The 26,753-nt window shown below is 37.3% G+C and overlaps 1 protein-coding gene across 1 annotated transcript; it reads left to right on the plus strand.

Moving 5' to 3' along the window:
* Positions 1-25,190, plus strand: sugp1 (SURP and G patch domain containing 1). Its single transcript, XM_028816231.1, has 14 exons — positions 1-79; positions 4,111-4,273; positions 5,540-5,637; positions 6,419-6,637; positions 11,244-11,367; positions 11,805-11,908; positions 13,413-13,536; positions 20,640-20,920; positions 21,162-21,268; positions 21,429-21,606; positions 21,922-22,028; positions 22,145-22,290; positions 24,175-24,304; positions 24,715-25,190. Exons 1-14 carry the CDS (start codon positions 61-63, stop codon positions 24,739-24,741), a joined length of 1,827 nt encoding a protein of 608 aa, XP_028672064.1. The 5' UTR covers positions 1-60; the 3' UTR covers positions 24,742-25,190.
* Positions 25,191-26,753: the final 1,563 nt, after the last annotated feature.

The following is a 26,753-nucleotide window of genomic DNA, read 5'->3' on the forward strand; positions in this document are numbered from 1 at the left end:
TCCGGAAGTGCGTCAGTAAGGGAGACGGTGCAGTAAGTCCCGCCGCCCCAGACGAAAGCCATGGATGGTGACGGTTCAGGTTAGTTTGTTAGCAATAAGTATTTCAGTCCCTTTAGTTCATTTAGGTCGTGCTATTTTTATTTAAATATTAATGTATCGTATTTATGTAAGATATGAAATACTCGGCAGCCGAGTCTGTCCAGCTGCTCTGGGAAGCTTTCGAAACAGTGACGTCTGCCCACTGTCTGGGGTCGGGGATGGGGGATGGGGGAGAATGAGAATGCGATCTGGAGTTTATTTATGTTTTTAGCGTTGTATAATTCTCGTCTCCATTTTCTGAACATCACACCTGTAATGTTCATCAAGGCATGCACTTCTTTAATCTCGTAGCCTAGCTGTGTTGTCCGAGAGTTACGCATGCAGCCTAGATTGTTTTTATCTTTTTGTGCAGTGACTGCTTTTGCGCAAAATTGCGTGCATCTTAAGGCCGAAATATTGAGCTTTGCTCAAGGGTAGCGTTTCAGTGATTAATTTCAAGTGTGATCGGATTACACAGTTAAGAGATCTACTAATAGAACATGGTAGACCTCACCAAAAGATATAAGAATAATCGACTGTAAAATTAATTTAAGCACACATGTATGGCAAACTATGCTGATCTAAATGGTAAGCCGTTGAACTTTAAACCCCAGTGTTTTCGATTTCATGCCCATCTGTGACACTCTGTGTGACCCTACGCAAGTCTCTTAATCCTCCTGTGTTACAACTGTACAAAGAAAATCTGTAGAAAATTGTAACATACACTATACTAATGTTATCGTGGATAAAAGGAGTCAGACAAAAGCATTGAAACAATATATAACAATGCATTAAATGAATTAAGACATTGCATAGATATTTTTAGAACGTGCAGTTTTAGTCCCTGTGGAGTTAATGCACCCATGATTTACCATTTTATCCTGAGTAAGTTACTTTACCTGTCACTGGTCAGTAAAGTTACGGAAACTGCACACTAAATACTGAACATCACAGTATGGTATATGTTCCAGAAATATGTTTTAGATGTGAACAGTTATTTTGTAGTTATGATTATAATATTTTTTGTTTATATAGCACCTTTCCCATGGTCAGAGCTCTTCACAGAAATTCTTTTTTTTATTTTATTAATTTTATTTCAAGAGAGCTACAGAGTGTACAGTCCAGCAGATACAATTTTCAGAGTTTATACATAGAAGTTCATAGTGAACAATAGGGAATATACAGTATAATACCTGCATTAAACACTAAATAAAGATGAAGTCTGATTGAACGTAAGCCGCCCTGCTTCGGGGCGTCCATAAGAAATGTAAAGATTTACATCATGAGATAGAAGCATATAATAAACAAGAATAGTTGCATCGAATATTTGGAATATTAAAATGTGTGCATCAATTTAAATGTTTAAAATTTAAATATTCTCTATTGTAATAGTAAAAATTAAAAAATAAAATATTCACTGATTTTGAAATATTGTAGTCGAAAGTGATACCCCACAAGCTTATGTTTGAAATGTATAATTTTTAACTTTCAGGGAGTAGCTTACTAGAGGGCTTTGGCCACCAGTAAAGAATCAAACATCCAAAATATTATCATATTCATGGTTGTCAGTCTTGAAATAGCATAAAATGACACTCCACCGTTTTTTCCAAACTTTTGTGTAAAAGAGTAACCTTGACACCTTGTATCCCATTAGGGGATGAACCCTCAGTTTCAGCTGATGTATCATACACAGCTTCAAGTCCTTCTGATCATTTCTGCTGAAGATATCAATTGTTTTTCTCTTGATCATAAGGGTGTAATTTCCTGTATAAAATATGCCCCAAAAATGGCCTAAAAATGAGGGTTTTCGGGTCTAGGTGGCCAAAAGATGGGGAAACACCAGAAAGCTTGCCGCCTTGCATAATTGGACATCAAGATGTGTCATACGGTATGTCGTATGTGGGGGTAGGAGGGGGTGGGCAAAAAAAAAAAAAAAAACAAATGATTTCGAAGCTTTAAGCATTGGGTGTGACAAGGATGGATAGGATTAGAAATTAGTACATTAGAGGGTCAGCTCCAGTTGGACGGTTGGGAGACAAATTCAGGGAGCCGAAATTGTGTTGGTTTGGACACGTGCAGAGGAGAGATTCTGAGTAAATTGGGAGAAGCATGTTAAGGATAGAGCTGTCAGGAAAGAGGAAGGCCTAAGAGAAGGTTTATGGATGTGGTGAGAGAGAACATGCAGGTGATGGGTGTAACAGAACAAGATGCAGAAGACAGAAAGATATGGAAGAAGATGATCCACTGTGGCCACCCCTAACGGGAGCAGCTGAAAGAAGAAGTAATTCTTATGAACACAATACAGGAAATACAAAGCTTTGAATTAAAATAAGAGACAAATTTACCAGAGTAAAAATACTAATGGGAAACTGAACAAATTACATAATTTGTGATACAAATGCAGATCATCCTGAGCACCTGATTGCTCACCAATGTCTGTTCTACCAGTTGCAGCAAATTAATTAGATACCCATCAAATATTAGTTGCAAAACACAAAAGAAAATAAACTATGTATTTCTTAGTTTTCATATGCTGCAAGAGATTTTCTACTTAGTTTTCATATGCTGCAAGAGATTTTCTAAGTTTCTGCGTATGTCTACGTGAATGTAAATTGAAGGTTTATGATTAAAAAGGGTTGGTTTCTGTCCAGCCACATTTTATATTGTGTATCTGGCCATATATCTTATAAAAAGGTGCTGATAATTGTATAGGAAAAAAAAAATACATTTGAATATCAAATGTGTATTCGGTTTATAAAACTATATTCCTTTAAGGGTAAACCTCAAATCTGTATATTAATGTATTTTATATTAACATTACATGCTTGAAAGGAATGCTCAGGATAATACAGTATATTAAAACTTAAAATGTCCATATTTTTATTAAATCTTTTATTATATTGCTTTATTAATATTTTGTAGTGTTAATTGTAGGAAAAGCATAAGATTGGCTTTTTTTTGTCTTTACATTTGAAAGTAGAATAGATCTGAAGAGTCATTAGTTAAAATAATGTAGGTTATTAATTATAGTTTTTTTTAAAGTATGTTTTTCTAAGTCGCTGCTTCATTGGCTTAACCATGATTGTTTAAATATTGTTTCATTGCTTTCTCCTAACTTAACAGTACACTTCCAGGGTTCTCTTCTTTATAGTGTTTCCTTCAGAGTAAAACATTTGCTCAGTATTTTATATCTCAGCTACACTGAGTACTTATTGAGTTCTCACATTAACATAGGACAAATTTCTAGACTGAACTGATGCTTGAACTTTTTCAGCCCAATGGTCATTTTAAGGAAAAATGGTTTAAAACCTTATGGTTGTTTTAGCCTGAAGCTAAGGGCAGTATTGTGTTCTTCCTCACCATTGTTATTTGTTAGCTATTGATATATTAGCATAAAGAGACTGAGCATAATACAAAGAATAAAAGAAAGGGGAATATAAAAGAATGATAGTCTGTCTTTATGCTGCGGAACAGTGCTAGATATCAGAAAAATATCTTGAGGCAAATATAATTAATTAGTATGCCATGTAAACTCTTCTGTTATTCTCATGTTAACTTGGATATGATTAAGATGTCTAAAAAATTACACAATTGTTTTCCGTGCAATTTCATGCTCTCATCTTGCAGACAACTAATAAATTGAAGTCTATGGGCAAAGTAGTGATTAATACACATAATTTAAATTATTTAAAAGGATATGTGATTCCTCTAAACACACATTATTTTTACAGACATGGTTTTCACCTCAAATAAAAATAACATCAGGTACATGCAATAAACCGTGACATCAAATTTCCTGATAAAATACAAAAATCTGAACATTTCTCACAATTACCTTTTACTAGAAGTATAGACAACCAAGGAAATCAATAACTGGGGCACCAGAAAAATAAAAATTCTTATGTACAGTTGTTTTGTAAAACATGAATAATGATATTTCCATACAGCTTATCAGCATATTGACTGTGAAAATAAATAAATACTGTGAAAATAGTATTATTTTTTTTTTTTTTTGCAATGTTTATTTTTTAGCCCGAGCAGGATGGAGGTCTGCCCCAAAAAAAGTGAACAAAATGAGTCAGAATATTCTGCGGCAAGAGGAACTTATTGCTCAGAAGAAAAGGGAAATTGAAGCTAAAATGGCAGAAAAAGCCAAGAATTACATCCCTGTGATTGAGAATTCTTCGCCTCCTAGGTTAGTATATGAGGGTACTGATTTTTACATAGATATCGTCATATGAATGCTAAACCCCCCCCCCCCCAACAACCAACCCCCCCAATAAGCTTTAATGTACCTTCAGTGTTGCCTGTGATTTTCAAGACTTTTGGCCTCTGATCGGCATGCTTGGGAATCCTCTTTGCAGTTTCTAACACTGTGAGCTGATGACATCACAATCCAAGGCTAGCTTGTGTATGTTCCTCTAGTCAGCATTAAACACTAATTGGAATAAGAAATAAATTACAGTAGAACCAGATCTGATTAGAATAGTAAAAAACAAGGTACAGGGATATGAAGAACATCCTTACTTAGCCTAATTTCACAGTGGAAACAGGTCATTCAGTATATATTGTTTTTATTAGCACAATACAATTTCATTGAACATCCTAGTGTAGTTTACAAAACCAATATAAAATGTTTTTTTAAGCCTACAGTATACAGTATGTGCCATCAGCACATAATTACAATAAGCAAGAAAACTTTTTCAGTATACAAAAACAGTAACTGAAAAAGATACTAGTCAGCACAGCTCAGCAAGAACTCCACATGTATTTAAAAATTGATGTACAAGTTCCAGTGGTTTAAGTCTGTTCATAAAAGTTGCATTAGGGGAATTGAAAGTATTGTACTTGATAAGAAAAACATAAAATGGTATTTATTTTACTGTAGTATTTCATTGAGCCTTTATTGAACTATCTTGTTGTATCACTTTATTGAAGAATTCAGCCATTAATTTAAGTATTTCGTATGTTGTCTGAATACTAAAAGAAAACAACGCACTTTAAAAATCTATATTTTTTATTTTCTTATTTTATAAATTAAATGTATTCAGTTTTCTTCATTGATGGTTGTTTCTCATTTAGCCTGAGAAGTAAAAAACATTTTTATTTTACTTCTGTTTTCTAGGTTATCTTCGTTTTTTTCTTTAAGGATAATATTTTGACCACAACAGTGACATTATTTAGTATATGACGTTGCTTTTTTCTGCACATGTTGGGGACAGGTTTAAGAGTTCTTCATAAAAAGATGAGAAAAATACCCTTTAGAGAGAGCTTGTTTTTGCACATTTTTCCAGCATGGAATCATTCAAGATTAAGGTTCTACAAAGCCCAATATGATGTGAAAGTTCTAGTCTTGTATAATGTACAAAATATCCAATTGATTAATAGCTTTAGATTTGGACTGAAATAGTCAGTATAATCGGGCATTACATGTCATCTGTTTTTCAAAATTTATTTTTAGAACAGAGAACCTGCAGGGGTCATCATCTAATAAATTTGCAAATGACGGAAGCTTCTTGCAGCAGTTCCTGAAGATGCAGAAGGAGAAGTCAAACCAAGGTGTGTTTTCTAGAATGTTCATCTCATAGTGGCCTTTTGTGCTGAGGGCGATATATGAAGACATCAGAGAACAATTAAATATAACACCATATTTCAAGTGTGTATGATTAATAAATTAACAGAAGATTAAGTATATTAATAGGAGATATAATGTCATGTAAGCAGTGACACAACTGCTAGAATTCCTAGTGAGAAAATGGGGCAGAGTGTATAATTATTTATAGTAACTGATGCTTGTTTTGATTTTCAAAAAATAATAGTACAAAAGTATTTTTTACTTTAAACAACAAGATGATGACATTTCCATGAGTACATTATGGCAGAACATTAATCTGACACATTTTTAATAGGTAAAGAGTTGAAATCTTGAAGTATTTGAAGCAGTGCTTTTCTATACAGAAAGTGGTCTTTGTGAGGGACATTTGTGTATTGGCATGTTCTGTTTGGATGGGGGAATGATATTGTAGAGGTTTATTATTTTTAGTTTGTTATATTTTGAAAAAACACATGATGGGATGTTACAGGACTCCTTGCAGTGAATAACAGAGACAGCCTTTTTGCAGTATCAACGGGGATCATGTTATCAATGGGGATCATGTTATTTTGAGTGTTAGTGAGATTACCATATGGATTTACATTTTTATATTTTTGTAATTGACAAAAGTCTGGTCTTATAAAAAACATAATTAAATATTTTTCAAATAATAAAAGTTCAAAGGTAAAGTAAGACTAATTAACTAAAATTTTTCTATTTGATGTCTTCTGCTTCAATTAAATTCAGATTCTAGCTCAGCTGTGTCAAGTGCTTCTCAGCCTCAGAAAAAGGGTATTCTTATTGGGAAGCGTCCTGGCCTTGGGGTTGCCAATATGCTTAGCCAGATAAAAAGCTACTCCCATGCCAAGCAGAGCCCAAGCCTTAGCCGGCCAAGTGTCTTTACATCTCCTGACGATGATGATGAGGAGGAAGAGACGGATGATGCACAATTCCTTGAAGTCAAAGGTACTAAACAAAAAACAATGCCATCATACAATGGGTTGCATGAATGAGATTCCTCTTATTCAGATATACAGTAATTAATTTTACAGCCAAACACAACTAGAAATAATCCTAAAGTATTGCAAGCAGTATCATTCTTTGTTTTTGATATATTTGTCAGTAAAAGGCATATTTTTGTGACTAAGTATACAATTTGTCCTTGTTCAGGGATATCCAAAATAAGCAATTTGGCAGTACCATGAGTAAATAAAAACTTGTAATTCCTTCATCTTAATATATGACCATTAGTATTTAGAATATAATAGTTGTTCCCTGAAGTCTTCTTCTGAGTAGCAAGGATTACAAGCATTAGTGACGCAGTTTGCTATTCCAATTAGTTGTTGATTTAACTCATTGTTATTTTTCAATAAAGTATTTGGGCTACAATTCCAGTCTACTTAATTGTTAGTATAAATTTTCCTAGAGGAAAGTACACCAAATTGTTATATAAGAAGAAAATTTCCCAATGTGGTAAAGAAATTGTGTTTGTGTATACATATACATATACAGTAAAGCCTTGATTACCCATCACTTAATTAACCATCAGCCTCCATTAACCGTCAGGGCAAAAAGTAAAAAAAAAAAAAAAAAAAAAGACATTACACACGCCAGCGTCTACCTATCCATATTACTAACTGAGAATGCTAAACCGGATGGACGCAGGGACATCCGGCCATGGGCCGTGGCCACAATAGACGTACTGCGCAGGCGCCCCACAAACCCCCCCCCAAGCAACGGAAACCGGCCGGATGGAATGCAACGTAAACGCACGAAGCCATTGCACACGAAACGGGACACACACAAAGAAGAGGATTGAGACCCACGACACCCAAAGCCCCCCTCCAGTAACTGAAATAAGAAATGAGGCCACGCGCCCCTAGGACACCAAAAACAAAGGAGACACACGCAGGCACACATAGCACACGAAACAGTTCGCACACAAAAAGGACGATTCAGCCCCACGACACACAAGCACCCCCTCCACTAACAGAAATAAAAACTCAGGCAACAAGCCCCCAGCACACAAAAAAAAAACAAGCCGCGAGCGCCACACAAAGCCCATTGGACACGAAACGGGACAGACTACGGACATAGCACGTGAAACGTACACAAAAAGGACGATTCAGACCCACGACCACACTAACGATTACGCCAGTTAGCTGACAGCGCGTTCAATAATAAGTCCACTTTTCATGAAAATTCATTGGGATTAATGAATGTCATTTGCAATCATTGTCATTCACTGAACTTCCCTGAAGAAACAAATGGCAATACAAGTAATGAATTTACACGTTGTTGTCAAAAAAGTCAAATTACACTGCCTCCTTTACATTCATATCCTGCATATCTACAGAAGCTTCTAACTAACGAAGTACCTGAAAGTAAAAACTTTATGAACTGCATTACATCCTACAATAGTTCATTTGATTTTGCATCTACCGGAGTAAATATCAGGTCACCAAAAGGCAATGACCCATACTGCTTTCGCGTATGTGGACAAATATTACATCGCATTGGAACAGTGCACCCTGAAACAAATCAAGAACGCAAATATGCACAAATCACGTCGGCACCTACAAAGCGCTTCTGAAACCGCGGAAGAAAAAATGTCTCGGCTCCAAAAACACATGTCACTCCTTATTCCAAATACCGGTCCCAATCACAGAAACATCGGTATCCACTATGACAATGCACAGTAACAATGCACGTGACATCCGTCTTGCCACACTATTAATTATAGATGAATGTACAATGGCATCCAGCCACTTACTCAACACCATTGATAAACTTCTACAAACGTTGATGAATAATAATATTCCCTTTGCGGGAAAGGTACTTTTATTAGGAGGAGATTTTAGACAGTGCTTAACTATTACTCCACTTACAATGCGCTCAGCTATTGTTCAGTCCACCTTAAAATACGCGGACAATTGGCATTGCGTAGATTAATAATAATATTCCCTTTGGAGGAAAGGTACTTTTATTAGGAGTAGATTTTAGACAGTGCTTACCTATTGCTCCACATGCCATGCGCTCAGCTATTATTCAGTCCACCTTAAAATACGTGACGACGTCATATACACAACACGAGACCGAACTACAATACATATACAGGCGCGAGACCTGATTGGTGATAATACGAAGAAACGAACAGTCCGCATATTAACAGTGAGTTCGTTCCTACTTATTACTTATCCATATTCCTAACGGTAAAGATCAAACAAGTCATCAATTCACGATCACGGATACAAAACTAGACGGCTCGAGTAACGGGACCACAAACACGAACCCGCATCAAAAAAAAAAATTCTCCTTCTCTTTTGTTATAGTTAAACTACTATACATTGTTATGGCTGATTAAACATATGCGCGTGGTTTTGGAATTGACACACAAATAGAAATTATTAAATGATTATGAAACATCAGTAGTGCTTCAAGTTTTGGTTTAATTTTCGGAGTAGGAAGAACAGCAGTGAACAGTATAAAGCATGATACTGACAAAATTGAAAAACATGTCGAAAAAGAAAACCACTGATGGTAATGTTATTCTTTATTAATGTTAATGTTGTTCTGCATTGTAATTTTTTTTTTAATTCTGTTATATTTTTTAATATATTGTGACGTGCAGGCAGCTTGTGAATGCGTTGTGCGGGAACAGAAAGGGCGGAATGCTGTGTAAGTGATAGGACTGGGTGAAGGGCTTCAGTTCTGTGAGGGGTGGACACACCTCTTAGGAGATAAATGACAAGAGAAGATAGGAGAAAAAGAAAGGTGCGGCAGAAGGAAGTTTTGAGTAGGGAGTCAGGAGACAATAAGCAGGAGTATTTTCAGTATAGAAAAAGACAGAACATAGCAGGAGATAATTATTGGTAGGGAAATCTTTCTGTTATTATTTTAGAGATGTGCTCTGTAACCCAGATGACGGAGTATAAGACAGGGCACCGTTTGTTATGGAACTAAGACTACAAGTAAAACGTAGAAAACTCCAGTACCTCTGAGTTGCATTTGCTTATAACGCTGGTCATTACAACATTATATAAATTAATTTTGTTAATACTATATTATATTTTCTTAATATAGTTTTTTTTTTGTACATAAATATGACTAAAAAATTATAGACAGTAGATTAGTGAATAAAGTAGCTGTACTGTTATTTCTTTTCCATCATGGCCCTGGTCCCAACCCCTGACCGATAATCAAGGTTTTATGTGTGTGTATGTATGTATATATATATGTGTGTGTGTGTATATACATATATATATATATATATATATATATATATATATATATATATATATATATATATAATCAATTGTTTTTCTCATTTTGGCTCCAAGAAACCCTATTCAAAATCATGTTATGTAGCTTTTAGGAGATACCTCCATTATTTGTAGCTGTTGTTTGGCCAAGTGATACGTAGCTTTGCATACTGGTGCATTTTAAAAGAAATACCCACACACTTCAAATTTTCCATGAAGAGTTACTCAAATTATTTGCAGCTTATTAATGATGATTTTGATCCCTGTTGGTTTATTAATAGTATAAAATCACTAAAGAGGACCCCACTCCACAACACACTCAATAAATCATGCTATTTTGGAATATATAAAGAAAAGGTTATTGTGTAAAAAAAAAATAATAATAATTAATAAATACATTTCATCACGGATGGCTAGATAATGCAATAAAAATGTAGAGGAACTCTTTAGTATATGGCACAGTGTAATGAAAGAAAAAAGCACAGGGCTTTTACAGTAGAAATAAAAATCTTATCTGAATTATGAGAATTCTTGTACCTTTCAAATATCTAAATGAAAATAGTGAATTGACTTCACTAATATTTTTTATTCAGGATGTAAGGTAATTTTCAATAATCAAACTTTTTTTGAAATGCACAAATTTGATGGTGCTTTCTACCACATCCATAATAATTTTTCTTCTATCTAATAAATAAGCATATTTAATATTCATAGGAAACAGCTATTTTATTGAATTGTCACAGAGGACAAAAGACCATATGCTTAAAACGAGCAAATGTCATTTTTTATATCACACATGCTTCCTAAGCACTTTTCAGCTCAGAGTTACTTTATAATTAATGCAGATTAAATGTGAAATGTTAAAGGAAAAGACAACACTGATGAGGAGTTGAAGAATTTTAACCGTACTTATACATGTAAACTAAAATGTATCTGTTTTCACTTTATTCTATACCTTATCTACATAATTCCGTCTAACATGTTGATTCTTGTTTTTATTTTAATATCTTTAAACAACTATACCAGGAGTAGCAATTTGTAGTCTTGGTTTGGGATGGCTTTGAAACTTCTAAAAAGTTGTAGTGCATAATTTTGTTAATGCTTAGTTGTGGTCCCAATTAAGTACATCATAATTAGAGTAAGTTATGAGTTATTTGGTGCTAGAGAGTGTAATGCTAGTTTTTTTGGCTGTTATTTTCTTTTTAATTGGCTCCTGCCCTTTGTTGCCAGGGGCCATCACTAGAGCCCCTTGGGCTGCTGTTGAAGGTATGTGTGTGAGTTGAACCGCAGTACTGATAGCCTGCTTAAAGTTTCCCCCCCAGAGGACTGTGAAACCCGCACTATCTTGGAGAAGTTGGCCCAGTTTGTAGCAGAAGGGGGACCTGAGCTGGAGCAGAAGGCAAAAGAGGATTATAAGGACAATCCAGCATTCTCGTGAGTATCTCTGCACTGGTATAGGGAAAATATCATCCAAAAAAAGGTGCAATTCATCTTAAAGCACACATGCAGCAGTTGAAATTGATGGCCTACCAAAGGCAACATAGTATGGCAATTTCTAACTGTGATGTTTGTCTGCTATGTGCAGCATGTATGTTAAATGAGTTTCTTGCAAATATTTCACTTTCTAAGTGTTTGCTGTCTGTTAATACTGCAATATTAGTTAGCATTTATATCCATCTGGAGTTTTCTTAGAAACCATGTTTTTGTGTATAGGCGGGTGATATGGTTTCTTCACAGTGAATAGTTTGTATTAGTACAGAGCAAGTGAAAAATCCATCTGTTTGATTCTGACAGATGATATGTCTTTAATCAGTGTTTGTGTCAAAGTGTTGTTTTTTGTGTAATAATTGTAGTCTGAATTGTTCTTCTAGATTTTTGTATGACAAGAATAGTCGTGATTATCTGTACTACAGACGCAAGGTTGCAGAACTGAGAAAAGTGAACCAGAAATATGAATCTTCCTCTTCTTCAGATGGTAAGAGAATAATAGAAACTAGAAGTGCATGAAAACTGGTTAATAGTTTATAGAACTGTGAATTCTTCCAACCCATCATCCTCCTCAAGTATATCCTTTAGTAATTTCAAGTGCATTGTGACTTTCTTCTTGTCTGTTTTTGTCTTCAGTCTGTAGCCACTTCTATTTCAGTTTAAAATAGTAGTAGACATTGACTGCAACACTAGTGGTTTTAAAATTTCACTTGGGCAGGTACAGGTCACCCCTTCACATTCAGAAGACCCCCGTGAATGTAAAAATTTGCATTTAATACTTCGGCTTCTTTGCCGGACCGTGTCACGCCTGTCTATTTTTGTGGTTAAATTTGTTAATAGATTTTTTTTGTTTGCTGTTTACTTACACTGCTGGTTTACAAGCACCGGCACGCATGTCAGCTGTGCCTGTCACACAGATAAAAAGGAGAGGGCTGGGTAAGAAAGGAGAAAGGAAATTGAGAAGTTAGCGCGCGAGCTGAAGAAAGGCAAGAGCCAAGAAGTATGGCTAGAGTTCTACTCTCGTTTCCAGAAGGTGTGGGAAAGAGCAGAGTACAAGCCAGCTTAGAGGAGATGTCCAGATCTACTAAATAACTAAGGGAGCAATGAAAGCGGAAGATATCTGGCTTAGAGTCCAGATTTTTTTTAACCAAAAATAGCATTTAATATTAAAGATTCAGTATGCAATTACATTAAAAATATTAAATAACAATAGTATTTGTACATTATGTGATTTTATGTGATACAAATCATTTTCACTGTTGTTTATATATCTGGTTTACGCATTATCTGTGAGTTTGTGTGATCTTTCTGCAAGCTCCAAAAATATTCCCATTTAATTGTTCATGGCTAACACATGAATAAAAGAAACAGTGAATGTTAAATTGTGCCTGTATACAATTTAGAATGTACAAGGTTACTACCAGTTGTTGGATTCACTTTGTTTATGTAGTTCATTTTCTGTACATTTCTCTTTCCTCTTTAGTTTATACCTTCTATAAAACTGGAATAAATCAATAAGGGGGGTATAGGCGAAATTCTGATGAACTTACCTGTAACTAGTACAGAATAATTTCAGCTAAATGCAGGAATATAACTCCAGTATAAAAGTACATTTTGGAAAAGTCTCTATCCCAAAATATAGAAATACATTACATTTAACATTAATAAAATATGGTATAAACAAAGAACACACAGTCATTAATATTATCACAAATAGCAATTGAAAACAAAAACTGTACATTCCTTACCAGTACATAAGAACATGACTAGGAACGGGAAACAGCCACAACATTAAATTCACAAGTTAGTATTATTAATGTGCATTAGAGAATCTCCTGAATTGGGTGTGTTGTGTGCATGTAAGTGTGGCTATTTGTTTTGTAATAAGCCTCCTTTCCCCTCCCCTTTCTTATCACCTGGTTGCTTTAGAAGCTTTGTGGCTATTGAGTGTTTGTGTGATTTGAACCCCAGTACTGATAGCCTGCTTAAAGTTTCACCCCCAGCGGATCCAGAGATGCGCAGAGTTGCAGAAAAACTGGCCAGGTTTGTGGCAGATGGCGGGCCAGAAGTGGAAGCAATTGCTATTCAGAACAATCGTGAGAACCCTGCCTTCAGGTAAGCTCATATTTGGAAATAGGATTATCATTTGAACTAGTAGTTGTGACTTGGGTTTTCAAATGTTGAAGCATTTATTTGTTCAAGTATGTGTCAAAGGTTCTGTTGGCAGCAAGTTGCATTAAAGCAGCAAGGAACTACTAACATATTGGTTTCAGATAACTTGTCACCTTTCATATATCTGTGAGCTGTGATATCATTGTTAAAGAAGCCAGATATATTAAACATTTGTTGATTTTAAATATTGATAAAGCTTCCATGTTAAATAACTTTTCTGTCATGCTGTGCACCTTAGCTGTCACCAACTTTCTTCATTTTTAATAACAAGCTTTCTATTTTATACTCTGGGGCACACAATAATATATTGATTAGCCTTGCTACTTCATGGGTCCATCATGCTGGGTTTGAATCGCCAAACTTATTTGTTGTCCATGCAGAGTTTGCACATTCTCCCCGTGTCTATGTGGTTTCCTCCTATATCCCCAAGGAAATGTGGGTTAGGCTAGTTAACAACTTTAAACTGGTGCCAAGTGCAAATGTTCATGTGTGTTTGAATGGAACTTTGAGTGGATTGGTGCCCTGTCCAGTGCTGGCCTTTCCTGTTTGGAATAGGCTATGGACCTCCTGTAACTATAAAAGTGAGTTAACCAGCTCTATGAATGTTACTTTACCTTTTAATGTTTTCATTTGCACAGCTAGCTATGTTGTGACTTAAGCCAAATTGAATTTGTATGCATAGGCCAAATTGTGCTTTTCTAATTGAAGCAAAAAGTAGTTTCTCTACACATGAAAATGGTTTTAGTTTGCACTATTGTGCTTGAAGGTCATATAAACTCTGCCTTCTTGTCGATGATTCTTATTAAGTCGCATTCTTAGCCATAATAATTAAGCATGATTTTCTACATTGAGTTGTTTCACTTGGTAAACACAAAAGAATCACAGTGTCCCAGTTTAAGCAAAAGAAGAATTGTCCATGACGCCACCTATACTAACTTGTGGCAGCATTTAGAGAAGTGAGGTTATGATCAGCAAAATTGATTTACAACTGTGAAACATTTTAAACAGTCCTAGAAACTCAACAGGTTTATTGTGATGTGCTCACTTCTGTACTTTCCCTTTGATTTTACTATTTTGTGGTTGTGGAGAAGCTGATTTTGCCTTTCTGTGCATTATTAATCAGCTTTCATTTGCCACGCCAGTTGTTTTTGTTGAAGGATATGTTTAAAGATTCAAGTGTCTTCCGGCAACTCCAGCGATTGGGAAAGGTGCTATCAATCCAGCATAGAGGTCGGTAGTTTAAAATTTGTAAAGGAAAAACATATTATTCCTTTTCTCGTTTAACAGAAGATTTCCATTTCATTCATGACGGTAGAAGCTATCCAACTAAAAATAGGTTCTTTATGGAAAGTGACATACATATATAATAAAGTTAGATAGCAAGCTTAAACATACAGCATACCAATATACAGAGTGGCACAAATATTGTTAGAGAGTTAGAACATTTTCATTTCAATTTACAATCGTCTTTGTTACCACAGTGGCACAGAGTTTAAGGCTATTACCTCACTCTACTGGTGTCCTAGATTGTGTTTCCTGTGTGCATGGGTTTTCGTCCCTCATCCCAAAGACGTGTGTTAAGTTAATTGTTAACTCAAACTGGTTCAGTGTGAGTGAGCTCTATGAAAGTCTGCAGCCCCTGTGGCTCTCAACTGGATGTGCAAGTTAGAAAATGGATAGATGTGATGACCACAGCTAGAAACATTCACAAAAAATGTAGATACTTTATAAAGCTAGGTCCATAAATAATTGGACAGAGACAACTTTTTTCTAATTTTGGTTCTGTACATTACCAAAATGAATTTTAAATGAAACAACTCAGATGCAGTTGAAGTGCAGACTTTCAGCTTTAATTCAGTGGGGTGAACAAAACGATTGCATAAAAATGTGAGGGAACTAAAGTATTTTTTAACACAATCCTTTTATTTCAGGGGCTCAAAAGTAATTGGACAAATTAAATAACAGGAAATAAAATGTTCATTTCTAATACTTGGTTGAAAACCCTTTGCTTCCAATGACAGCCTGAAGTCTCGAACTCATGGACATCACCAGATGCTGGGTTTCCTCCTTTTTAATGCTCTGTCAGGCCTTTACTGCAGTGGCTTTAAGTTGCTGTTTGTTTGTGGGCCTTTCTGTCCGAAGTTTAGTCTTCAACAAGTGAAATGCATGCTCAATTGGGTTAAGATCAGGTGACTGACTTGGCCATTCAAGAATTTTCCACTTCTTTGCTTTAATAAACTCCTGGGTTGCTTTGGCTGTATGTTTTGGGTCATTGTCCATCAGTGTCATGAAATGCTGCCCAATCAATTTGACTGCATTTAGCTGGATTTGAGCAGACAGTATGTCTTTGAACACCACAGCATTCATTCGGCTGCTTCTGTCCTGTGTCATATCATCAATAAACACTAGTGTCCCAGTGCCACTGGCAGCCATGCACGCCCAAGCCATCACACTGCCTCCACCGTGTTTTACAGATGATGTGGTATGCTTTGGATAATGAGCTGTTCCATGCTTTCTCCATACTTTTTTCTTGCCATCATTCTGGTAGAGGTTGATCTTGGTTTCATCTGTCCAAAGAATGTTTTTCCAGAACTGTGCTGGCTTTTTTAGATATTCTTTAGCAAAGTCCAATCTAGCCTTTCTATTCTTGAGGCTTATGAGTGGCTTGCACCTTGCAGTCCACCCTCTGTATTTACTTTTATGCAGTCTTCTCTTTATGGTAGACTTGGATATCGAAACGCCCACCCCCTGGAGAGTGTTGTTCACTTGGTTGGCTGTTGTGAAGGGGTTTCTCTTCACCATGGAAATGATTCTGCGATCATCCACCACTGTTGTCTTCTGTGGACGTCCAGGTCTTTTTGCGTTGCTGAGTTCACCAGTGCTTGCTTTCTTTCTCAGGATGTACCAAACTGTAGATTTTGCCACTCGTAATATTGTAGCAATTTCTCAGATGGGTTTTTTCTGTTTTTGCAGCTTAAGGATGGCTTCTTTCACCTGTATGGAGAGCTCCTTTGACTGCATGTTGTCTGTTCACAGCAAAATCTTCCACATACAAGCACCACACCTCAAATCAACTCCAGGCCTTTTATCTGCTTAATTGATAATGACATAACGACAGACTTGCCCACACCTGCCCATGAAATAGCCTCTGAGTCAATTGTCCAATTACTTTTGAGCCCCTGAAATGAAGGGATTGTGTTAAAAAATGCTTTAGTTGCCTCACATTTTTATGCAATCGTTTTGTTCACCCCACTGAATTAAAGCTGAAAGTCTGCACTTCAACTGCATCTGAGTTGTTTCATTTAAAATTCATTGTGGTAATGTACAGAACCAAAATTAGAAAAAAGTTGTCTCTGTCCAAATATTTATGGACCGAACTGTAAGTCCTTTTTGACATTTAGTCCAACAAATAAGTTTACACAGCCGAAATTCTGACTGAATTCAACAGACTAAATTTTTGTAATTACTTATACTCTATAACCAGACAGGCTAGCTCAAATCTGTTTTGGCTATGCTGTTTTATATGCACATGTACAGAGCCGACTAGATGTTGATTAGTTCAGTTATTCGTTTAATTGCAATGTAATCTCAAACATTTATATGGGAACTACCTAAAATAAAACATTTGAAGCAGGTACTAATGACTGTGTACATGAGTCTGGTACTTTAAAGTATTACTTTTGTTCAGAAACATAATTCATTGTTTTGTCTCTGTTTGCCATTAAGTGCCAAGGCTGAAGTATTGAAATCATGACAGGAGTTTGAAAGTGCTTTCTATAGTTTTTTCGTTTTTCTTTATGTTTTCAACCATACTGATCAGGAGAGTGCACAAAAAAAGAATTCTGGATTATCTGTATTGATGTGTCTTAAACCTGACAAGCTAGCATAAATAAACTAGCATAAATATGTTTTGACCAGGCTGTTTTTATGCAACACCCAGAGCTGTTTCAATTCATAGCAATTCCATAACTTCAATATAAAAGCTCAATTTTTTTCCCCTGGGAAAACAAACGCATAATTACTGTTTCTGTCTATCTGGGGCATAATTTTCTCTGCTTATCTTATTCATTGTACGTATTTACTAATACATCATAATATTCCCTATATGTACTTCCCTGCACCCCAACCCCTAGTGCGTCATTTGTGAAATGCTAATGCAACTCATCCACCCTATTTTTTGTATCTCTATATTTGGCTGATGTCTGTATTGAAGATGACTTATGAGATAAGAATACATTACAACTGTTTAAAGATAATTTTTACAGTTGAAGAACACAGCAGAAACAGGACTTGCTCTGATTCATCATGTAAGGCAAATGGTATATTTATGGTTTAAAGTCCAGTGGTATAATCACTGTAGCATACTGCCTGCCAATGAACCATAACAAGCTACTAAAGCAAATATTTGCCATTAAATCAAATAGATAAACAACTTGTTTTCATGAAGTCCATATGACTTGGACAGCAGTGGGATTGTAATGTACTTCATATGAATCAGAAAGGATAGCTTTTTGTTAAAGTACATCCAGGTCACAGAAGTCTTGACTTCGAACAATGTAGTAGGTGCAAATGAGAACATAAAACCCCAATTTTTTGCTTTTCATCTGAATTTTAATTAGTTTTCAACTAGCGTGTTTTTTACTTGTAAACAAAACAAACCAGTTTTTTCACAGATTAATACACAGCACTAATTGCTAACATTATAACATATTTCACTGAATGTAACCAGTGGCATGTACAGCCATACAATTTCCATCATAGGTAAGAAGCTAAATCACAAATTGGCTCTTTATTGGATTGGTAAAACTGCTTATAACTCCCAAAGTCTTAAGAGTGTGTCACAGCCTTGTCATCTCATGGATCATAGCCAGTAGGAGGGGGATGCTATTCCCTGAGTGATCCCTCAGCACAGACCACGTTTGTCTTACAATTGTCAGTTAGTGATGGGATTTTATATCTTTAAGCCTTTTCCAGCTCCTTGAGGTAATGTTTCATTATCACAAACGATAGAATATTTAAGCACATTCTGTACATACTGTAACTGTGATTCAAACTTATTTTAAAATAGTTTTGTGATGTACAGTAATATTGGTTTGTTGTAATCTTATTAAGTTTGAAACATTTTTCTGTAAAATAAGTAGCAAGCTTTTATGTAGTTTTGCAGATTTCTTACTATTGTACATTATGCAGTATAAGCCCAGACTTACAAACCAAACTGGGTTATGAACATCCGCAGGAACTGAGCTCATTAATAACCTAAGATCCTCCTGTAACTAACTGGTTTAGTAGCTGTCACAACTCTGCAATGGTTTGCATATTTTATTGTTTTAGTTAGTTGTGGGGGTTGATCAGTTCATATTTAATTGAAAACCTTGGTTACATTCATTATGTGCTGATAGGCTATTGCTTTACAAATACTACATTTAATTACCTTGTGAATTGTTAGAATAATTTACTTTTTTATAATGCTTTATAATAAGTATACTCTCCGAATTCCCTCTGCATTTACAAAAGCTATTTTTATTTTTTAGTAATGTGTAATCGATATGAAAATACAAGGTCTTTCCAAAAGGAAGCCATACTTTTTAAATAGAGCACCAATGACCCGACATAGCAGGCTTGCAGTAATGGTTGTATATAGTGGTGACCTTGACCTTTAAAATCCCTACTTGCTCAATCGCATCAGTCATCAAGTGCATGCAGTAGAGTGAATTTGTCTCCTGTGATTTTTCTGATATTTTTCACAACTTGAAATATGAAGAATCTTTAAGAGCAATGTATTTCTGTGAAATACTATGTGAAATTGACAAAAAACTTGTTACCAAGACTTTTTGAATGTTACAGTAAACTTATGGAGAGGATTGTTTAAGCTGCACACAGCGTTATGAATGGTACAAACACTTCAGAAGATTGGATTAAAATTGGGCAGATAATTCCAAAACTGGACGATGATCATGTTGAGAAAGTGTCTGCTTTGATTCATGGAAATCGTCTCCTAACTGTCCATGAAGTTGCTGAAGAAGAAGGCACCAGTAAATGTTTGTGTAACACCATTCTGACTGGAAAAGTACAGATTAGAAATCTGATTAAATTGTCCATCCATCCATTATCCAACACGCTATATATCCTAACTACAGGGTCACAGGGGTTTGCTGGAGCCAGTCTCAGCCAACACAGGGCGCAAGGCAGGAAACAAACCCCGGGCAGGGCGCACACACACACATACACCCACACACCAAGCACAATTTAGAATCACCAATGCACCTAACCTGCATGTCTTGGGGAGGAAACCGGAGCACCCGGAAGAAACCCATGCAGACACAGGGAGAACATGCAAACTCTATGTAGGGAGGACCCGGGAAGCGAACCCAGTTCTCCTTACTGTGAGGCAGCAGTGCTACCCACTGCGCCACTCTGATTAAACTGTAATTGTTTTAATAATTTTTCATCTTTAAGTTTGGCTTCTTTTTGGACACACCTCATTAATAGTTTTTGTTATACATTTAGCAGTGTACTCCTGTAGATTCTGATTGAACGTCTTTAAGCAAATAGAAGTGGTGGGTTTTTCCTTTAATTCTGCTGGAGTGTATTTTTAATGAATTATAGATTATCCATCCATCCATCCATTTTCCAACCCGCTATATTCCAAACTACAGGGTCACGGGGGTCTGCTGGAGCCAATCCCAGCCAACACAGGGCACAAGGCAGGAACCAATCCCGGGCAGGGTGCCAACCCACCGCAGGACACACACAAACACACCCACACACCAAGCACACACTAGGGCCAATATAGAAACGCCAATCCACCTAACCTGCATGTCTTTGGACTGTGGGAGGAAACCGGAGCGCCAATTATAGATTTTTTACATTAATTTTTAGAGTCATCTGTTTTGCAAAGTAGGAAAAAGAAGTCTACGGTATTGAAAAGAACTAGAAACAGATATGAGCAGAGAAATAAATGAATGCAGAATTTATAGCCTGATTAATGTGTAGTATTGGGGTGTACATAGAGAGTAGGATGACGATCCTCTTTCTGCTTTATGCAGGTTTTTGTATGAGACAGATTCCAAAGAACATCAGATCTACAGGAGAAAGGTGGAGGAGTTTCGCCAGGCCAGTAAAGTGCAGAGTCAAACCTGTGGTAAAGAGCCTCTTGGTGGACATAAACACAAGATCAGTCCTGCTGCTGTTCCAGCTCCTTCAGAATTTACATCTTCTGCTTCTAAGAAAAAGAGAAAAAGTCGCTGGGGAGCAGAGGATGACAAAGTGGACATTCCCATTCCATCCATTGTTGTGCCACCAGAAGATGTAAGCCCAGTGCTCACTGGTGCGTCATTCAGCAAACTTACCCTTGTTATTATGAAATGTATACCATTCCAATCCTTACTGCCAGTCAGTTTGATTGCAGCAATAAGATAAATTTGCCTTGCTTTCCACTTGTGTAATTTAACTGAGAATAGCTTTCATGCATTTGACATTTTGACCCAAAATATTGTGCATATCTGGCATGTACCATGAGAAGCTTCTTAAGTTATGTTTTTTTATGTATGTGCTTTTTTAAATTGTAGCTCAAGAGCTGAAAGGCCTTGGCTATGAGAAGGGAAAGCCTGTTGGTCTGGTGGGAGTGACTGAACTGACTGAAGACCAGAAGAGGCAACTAAAGGAGCAGCAGGAGGTAGGAAAGCAACACTTCACTACTGTCATCATTTGGGTTTCATGTATAATGTTTTGGCTGCCACCAAGAACATCCCTTAACATATAAAAGGAATCCCTTAACTTTTAAAATGCTGCTTCTAACTTGTCATTCCACTATGCTGCTGTTTCTTTCATCCCAGATGCAGCAGATGTTTGACATGATAATGAAACACAAGAGAGCCATGCAGGAAATGCAGCTAATGTGGGAGAAAGCAGTCAAGGACCACCAGCATGAGTATGACAGCGATGAGGAGATTGACCAAGAGGAAGGCACTTGGGAGCATCGCCTGCGTCAGATGGAAATGGAGAAGACTAGAGGTGCATCTTTGAAACCTAATAGATCTCTGGGTTTTTACAAATTTCAGTGTTTCTTGACAATTTACATTTATAACATATTCAAATTAGTTTAGAGTTAGGCATACGTAATCCATGAATGTCCAGTTAGCAGCTCTTGCCAGAACATTTTTATGTGGAGCAGGAACATCTCTGGGCTAGCTCCATGGTCTCCATGTGGGCCATCTAGAATGTTGGCTAAGGTAGGTGGCAGTCATGGTGTAGGAGAAGAAAATTTGTAACTAAAACTGCCATGAACAAATCTTTCAAATTTTTGTAACTGCATTTTCCTGCCTACAGAGTGGGCAGAGCAGCTGACAGAAATGGGTAAAGGTAAACACTTTATTGGTGACTTTCTTCCCCCTGATGAGCTGGAAAAATTCATGGAGACATTTAAAGCTCTGAAAGTAAGTAACATGTGGTGTTAACCTTGGGAGTTAATTGTTTTTTATATTCCAAGAAAGGTGAAGGCAGTGTATATCATGCTTCTCGTTTTCTGCTTCTGTGTTTCTTTACCTTATAGGAGGGCAGAGAGCCTGATTACTCTGAGTACAAGGAGTTTAAACTAACAGTGGAGAACATTGGTTTCAAAATGTTAATGAAAATGGGCTGGAAAGAAGGGGATGGCTTGGGATCTGATGGACAAGGAATCAAAAATCCAGTACCTAGGTGAGCTCCTTTTAGAATTATGTGGGTAGTTGTGTTTCCCAACTCTGTCTACTTTTAAATTATGGGAGTATGATGTTTAATTTGGATGAGAGCTTAATTTTGTATATTATCGTATGTCATGGTGCTCTGTTAAATTGAGTGTGGTTATTTCATTACACCAATACTACTGCTGCCTAGTTAAACTGTACACCAACTGAAGCTTACCGACTAGGACTAGCACTAGCACCTATTCTGTAATTCTATGTAAACTGCTCAAAAAAACAAAAAAAAAATCATGCTGGATATCCATACTGATACAGACTGGGTAATGTGTTAGGAATGAAAGGATGCCACATCGTTTAATGGAAATGAAAATTATCAACCTATAGAGGGCTGAATTCAAAGACACCCTGAAAATCAAAGTGAAAAAATGATACAACAGGCTAGTCCATTTTGCCAAAACTTCATTGCAGCAACTCAAAATTGTACTCAGTAGTTTCTATGGCCCCCATGTGCTTGTATGCATGCTTGACAACGTCATGGCATGCTCCTAATGAGACAATGGATGCTGTCCTGGGGGATCTCCTCCCAGATCTGGACCAGGGCATCACTGAGCTCCTGGACAGTCTGAGGTGCAACCTGGTGGTGTTGGATGAACCAAAACATAATGTCCCAGAGATGTTCTATTGGATTTAGGTCAGGCGAGCATGGGGGCCAGTCAGTGGTATCAATTGCTTCATCATCCAGAAACTGCTTGCATACTCTCGCCACATGAGGCCAGGCATTGTCGTGCACCAGGAGGAACCCAGGACCTACTGCACTATCATAGGATCTGACAATGGGTCCAAGGATTTCATCCCGATACCTAATGGCAGTCAAGGTGCCATTGTCTAGTCTGTAGAGGTCTGTGCGTCGCTCCATGGATATGCCTCCCCAGACCATCACTGACCCACCACCAAACCGGTCATGCTGAACGATGTTACAGGCAGCATAACATTCTCCACGGCTTCTCCAGATCCTTTCATATCTGTGTCAAGCTCAGGATGAACCTGCTCTCATCTGTGAAAAGCACAAGGTGCCAGTGATGGACATATCAATTCCGGTATTCTGTGGCAAATGCCGATCAAGCTCCAGGGTGCGAGGCACTAGGGGACATCAGGCCCTCTGGCCACCCTCATGAAGTCTGTTTCTTATTGTTTGGTCAGACACATTCACACCATTGGCCTGCTGGAGGTCATTTTGGTGGGGCTCTAGCAGTGCTCATCCTGTTCCTCCTTGCCCAAAGGAGTAGATACCAGTCCTGCTGTTGGGTTAAGGACCTTCTACAGCCTTGTCCAGCTCTCCTAGGGTAACTGCTTATCTCCTTGAATCTCCTCTATTCCCTTGAGACTGTGCTTTGAGACACAGCAAAACTTCTGGCACTGACAAGTATTGATGTGCCTGCCATCCAGGAGAAGTTGGACTACCTGTGCAACCACTGTAGGGTCCAGGTATCGCCTCATGCTACCAGTAGTGACACTGACTGTAGCCAAATGAAAAACTAGTGAAAAAACAGTCAGAAAAGATGAAGGAAATATATCGGTGGCCTCTACCTGTTAAACCATTCCTATTTTGGGGGTCGTCTCATTGTTGCCCCTCTAGTGCACCTGTTGTTAATTTCATTAACACCAAAGCAGCTGAAACTGATTAACAACCCCCTCTGCTACATAACTGACCAGATCAATATCCCAGATGTTTCATTAACTTGATGCTATACTCTGATTAAAAAGTGGTCTTTTACTTTTTTGAGCAGTATGTGTTTTTCTGGCAGTGGATATTCAAGTAGTTGTTCACTTTGTGTTTAAGTTCTTGGTTTGCTTTTATTCGGGACCATATGCATTGTGGCTTTTTTTTTCCCCACTTCAGAGGAACAACAGCGGTGGATGGAGCTGGTTTTGGAGTAGACCGACCAGCAGAGCTCACGAAGCAAGATGACGAATATGATGCATTCCGAAAGAGGATGATGTTAGCTTATCGTTTCAGGCCTAATCCTCTGGTAAGTTTGATGCAGCAGAGTTTATTTCTGGTCAAACTTTCACATTGGTTGGGTTAATGTTAGATTTGGCACAATGTCTATTATAAATGCCTGTTGTAACAACAAAGTACAACTATCAACGTTAAATTATTTGGGGACCCAAGGGGTAATCCAGTTTTACTGTCTCTAAGTTAAGGTGTTGTTTTGTAAAAGACAGAAGAATATTGACAATGCTAGCGGTGCTCTCTGGTCCAGTTCTTCGTCTGCCAATGTAATTTGTCAAAATGGAGGCCATCTTCTGATCACCACAGTCTTTTTATATCGAATGGCCCGAAGGGGCTTGTTATTCTGAGCTGAAAATGTAACAGAAGGTTTTGTAAATTACATCATCCTCTCGCTCTCTTATTTACTTTTGCTTTTTTCCCCACCAGAATAATCCGAGGCGGCCCTACTACTGAATAGAAGTTTATCAGTGCTCTCTTTCTTTTGTATGTCATTGATCACATTACTGTCGCAAACAGTTGTGTGCTGCTTTATGGAATGGACCAGCAACACTTCAATTTCAAAGAGCTTTTGAAGGATTTTGTTACGACTTCTGTCCTACACTTCTGAAGATATCTCTGTAAATTTTCAAACTGTATTCTCATCCACAATTGCCATAGTGTATGAATTATGTGACTGTCTGACTTTGAAATTTGCTGTTTTACTTGTAAATAATTCATTAGTAATATTCTCCTTTGTAAAATGCATAAGCCACAAGTGTCTGAGTTAGGCTTCTTTTCCGTGAGTTAAGATTCATATGAAATTAATGAAAACATGGCTGAGAAGAGTTGTTTGTTACTTGGCACAGCCTATTAAAACCTATGCATGTACTGTTGTCTTCAATAAAACTTTATTTTTGAAATTATGGACTGCTTCTTCCATTGCTGCTTTACCTTAAACTTGTGTAAAATGTAAGAAAGGAAATGCAGAAATTCAAAGCCAAGAATGATGCTGGTATTGTTGTTGTGAGATGCACTATTTTGGGTCCCTTTTCACATACCATCTTTGTGTTTTGGGTGATATTTCCTTCCAGAAGTTTCCTTTAAAAAAATCACCAGCTTACAAAATACATGGTGCAATTAAGCCTTTGGGGGCTGAAATGCTCTGTGGAGTTATATAAATGTGATGTACCACATTAACTGTCTTGTTTTGGAATGTAAATAAGGATTGGTCTCTATGGCTGTTTTTTGGTGAATGTAAACTCTGAGGTTTTTCTTTTTAGCCTTCTGCCATGTTGGGAGTGATGCGGTTCAGCAGCTAAATTTATATACAGTATTTCGGTTCACAACAGTGTAGAAGCATTAATGTGTGCAGGAAGCCTGAAAAGTAAGTAGCTATTGAATGTTAATAATGAACTGAGATCTGCCATTTCCTGGTCAGCTGTGACTTCTTCCTAAGGTTTGGAATGTTGTCATGGGGATTAAAACAAAGGCTTTAGTTAATAGGTAATAATAATAAGTAAAAGCCGTCCCACAGCAGCGCACATCTCTAGGGAAGCATTCTTGTTTTACTGGCACTGTGGTGTCCGTGAGCATTAATTAATTCAAATATTTTAATGTATTTACATTATGTTTAAAAAGAGGCATCCAAAGTTGGGTGGGGCTCAGAAAAAGATAAAGTGTCATCTTAAATTGTTTAAAGTTGCTTAAATCTTCTTTGTGAGAAGGGCATTGGATTAGTAGTAGCACATCACTGCAAAAGAGAAATTAATTCAACTGTCAGCCTCCCTCAAATTGCAAACATATGAATTTGTTATGTGTAACAGTTGAGGTTTGTGTCCACCTCTTGAACCCTCAGGTACCACTCAAAACACCAGGTAAAAGTCCAAGACTTCTTTATTTTATAATAGTACAGTGCACCAAGCATCCTCCACTCCACACTACTCATATAAACAATAACTAATCACAATACTCTCTCCTCCTTCTCCCAGACACTTAGCCACCCTACCTCCCAGCTCAGCTCAGTGTACTGGGCTTTCCCAGAGTCTTTTATACACCCTGACCCGGAGGTGTTCCTGCCCAATAGTACACAGTTCGTTATTCCTTCCGGGTCAGGGTAAACAGTCCTTATCTTCATCCCAGAAGCACGTCGTTTCTTCCTGTCCCGGGATTATGACACACTTCCAGGTTATAGGGCATATAGGAGTCCACGGGCCTCCCAACAGCGACCCCTAGTGGTCCTCAAGGTATCCAGCAGGGCTGTGTATAAAAACTACATAGCCCATGAGGCCCTGCTGGAACTCGGGGCACGTCCATGTTGTTGGGAGAGTTCCTCCTGGCGGCCTGGGGGTGAGGGCCGGTATAGGAAGCCGGCAAACCGCCACATATGGCTTCAGGGTAATGTTGGAGAGAAGGAATACTGTATATGCAATATGCTTAAAAATAAAAAATAATACTGAACACTTCCCATTTTTTTATGTCTGCAGGTG

This window comes from Erpetoichthys calabaricus, chromosome 12, assembly GCF_900747795.2.
Source record: "Erpetoichthys calabaricus chromosome 12, fErpCal1.3, whole genome shotgun sequence".
NCBI lineage: Eukaryota > Metazoa > Chordata > Cladistia > Polypteriformes > Polypteridae > Erpetoichthys > Erpetoichthys calabaricus.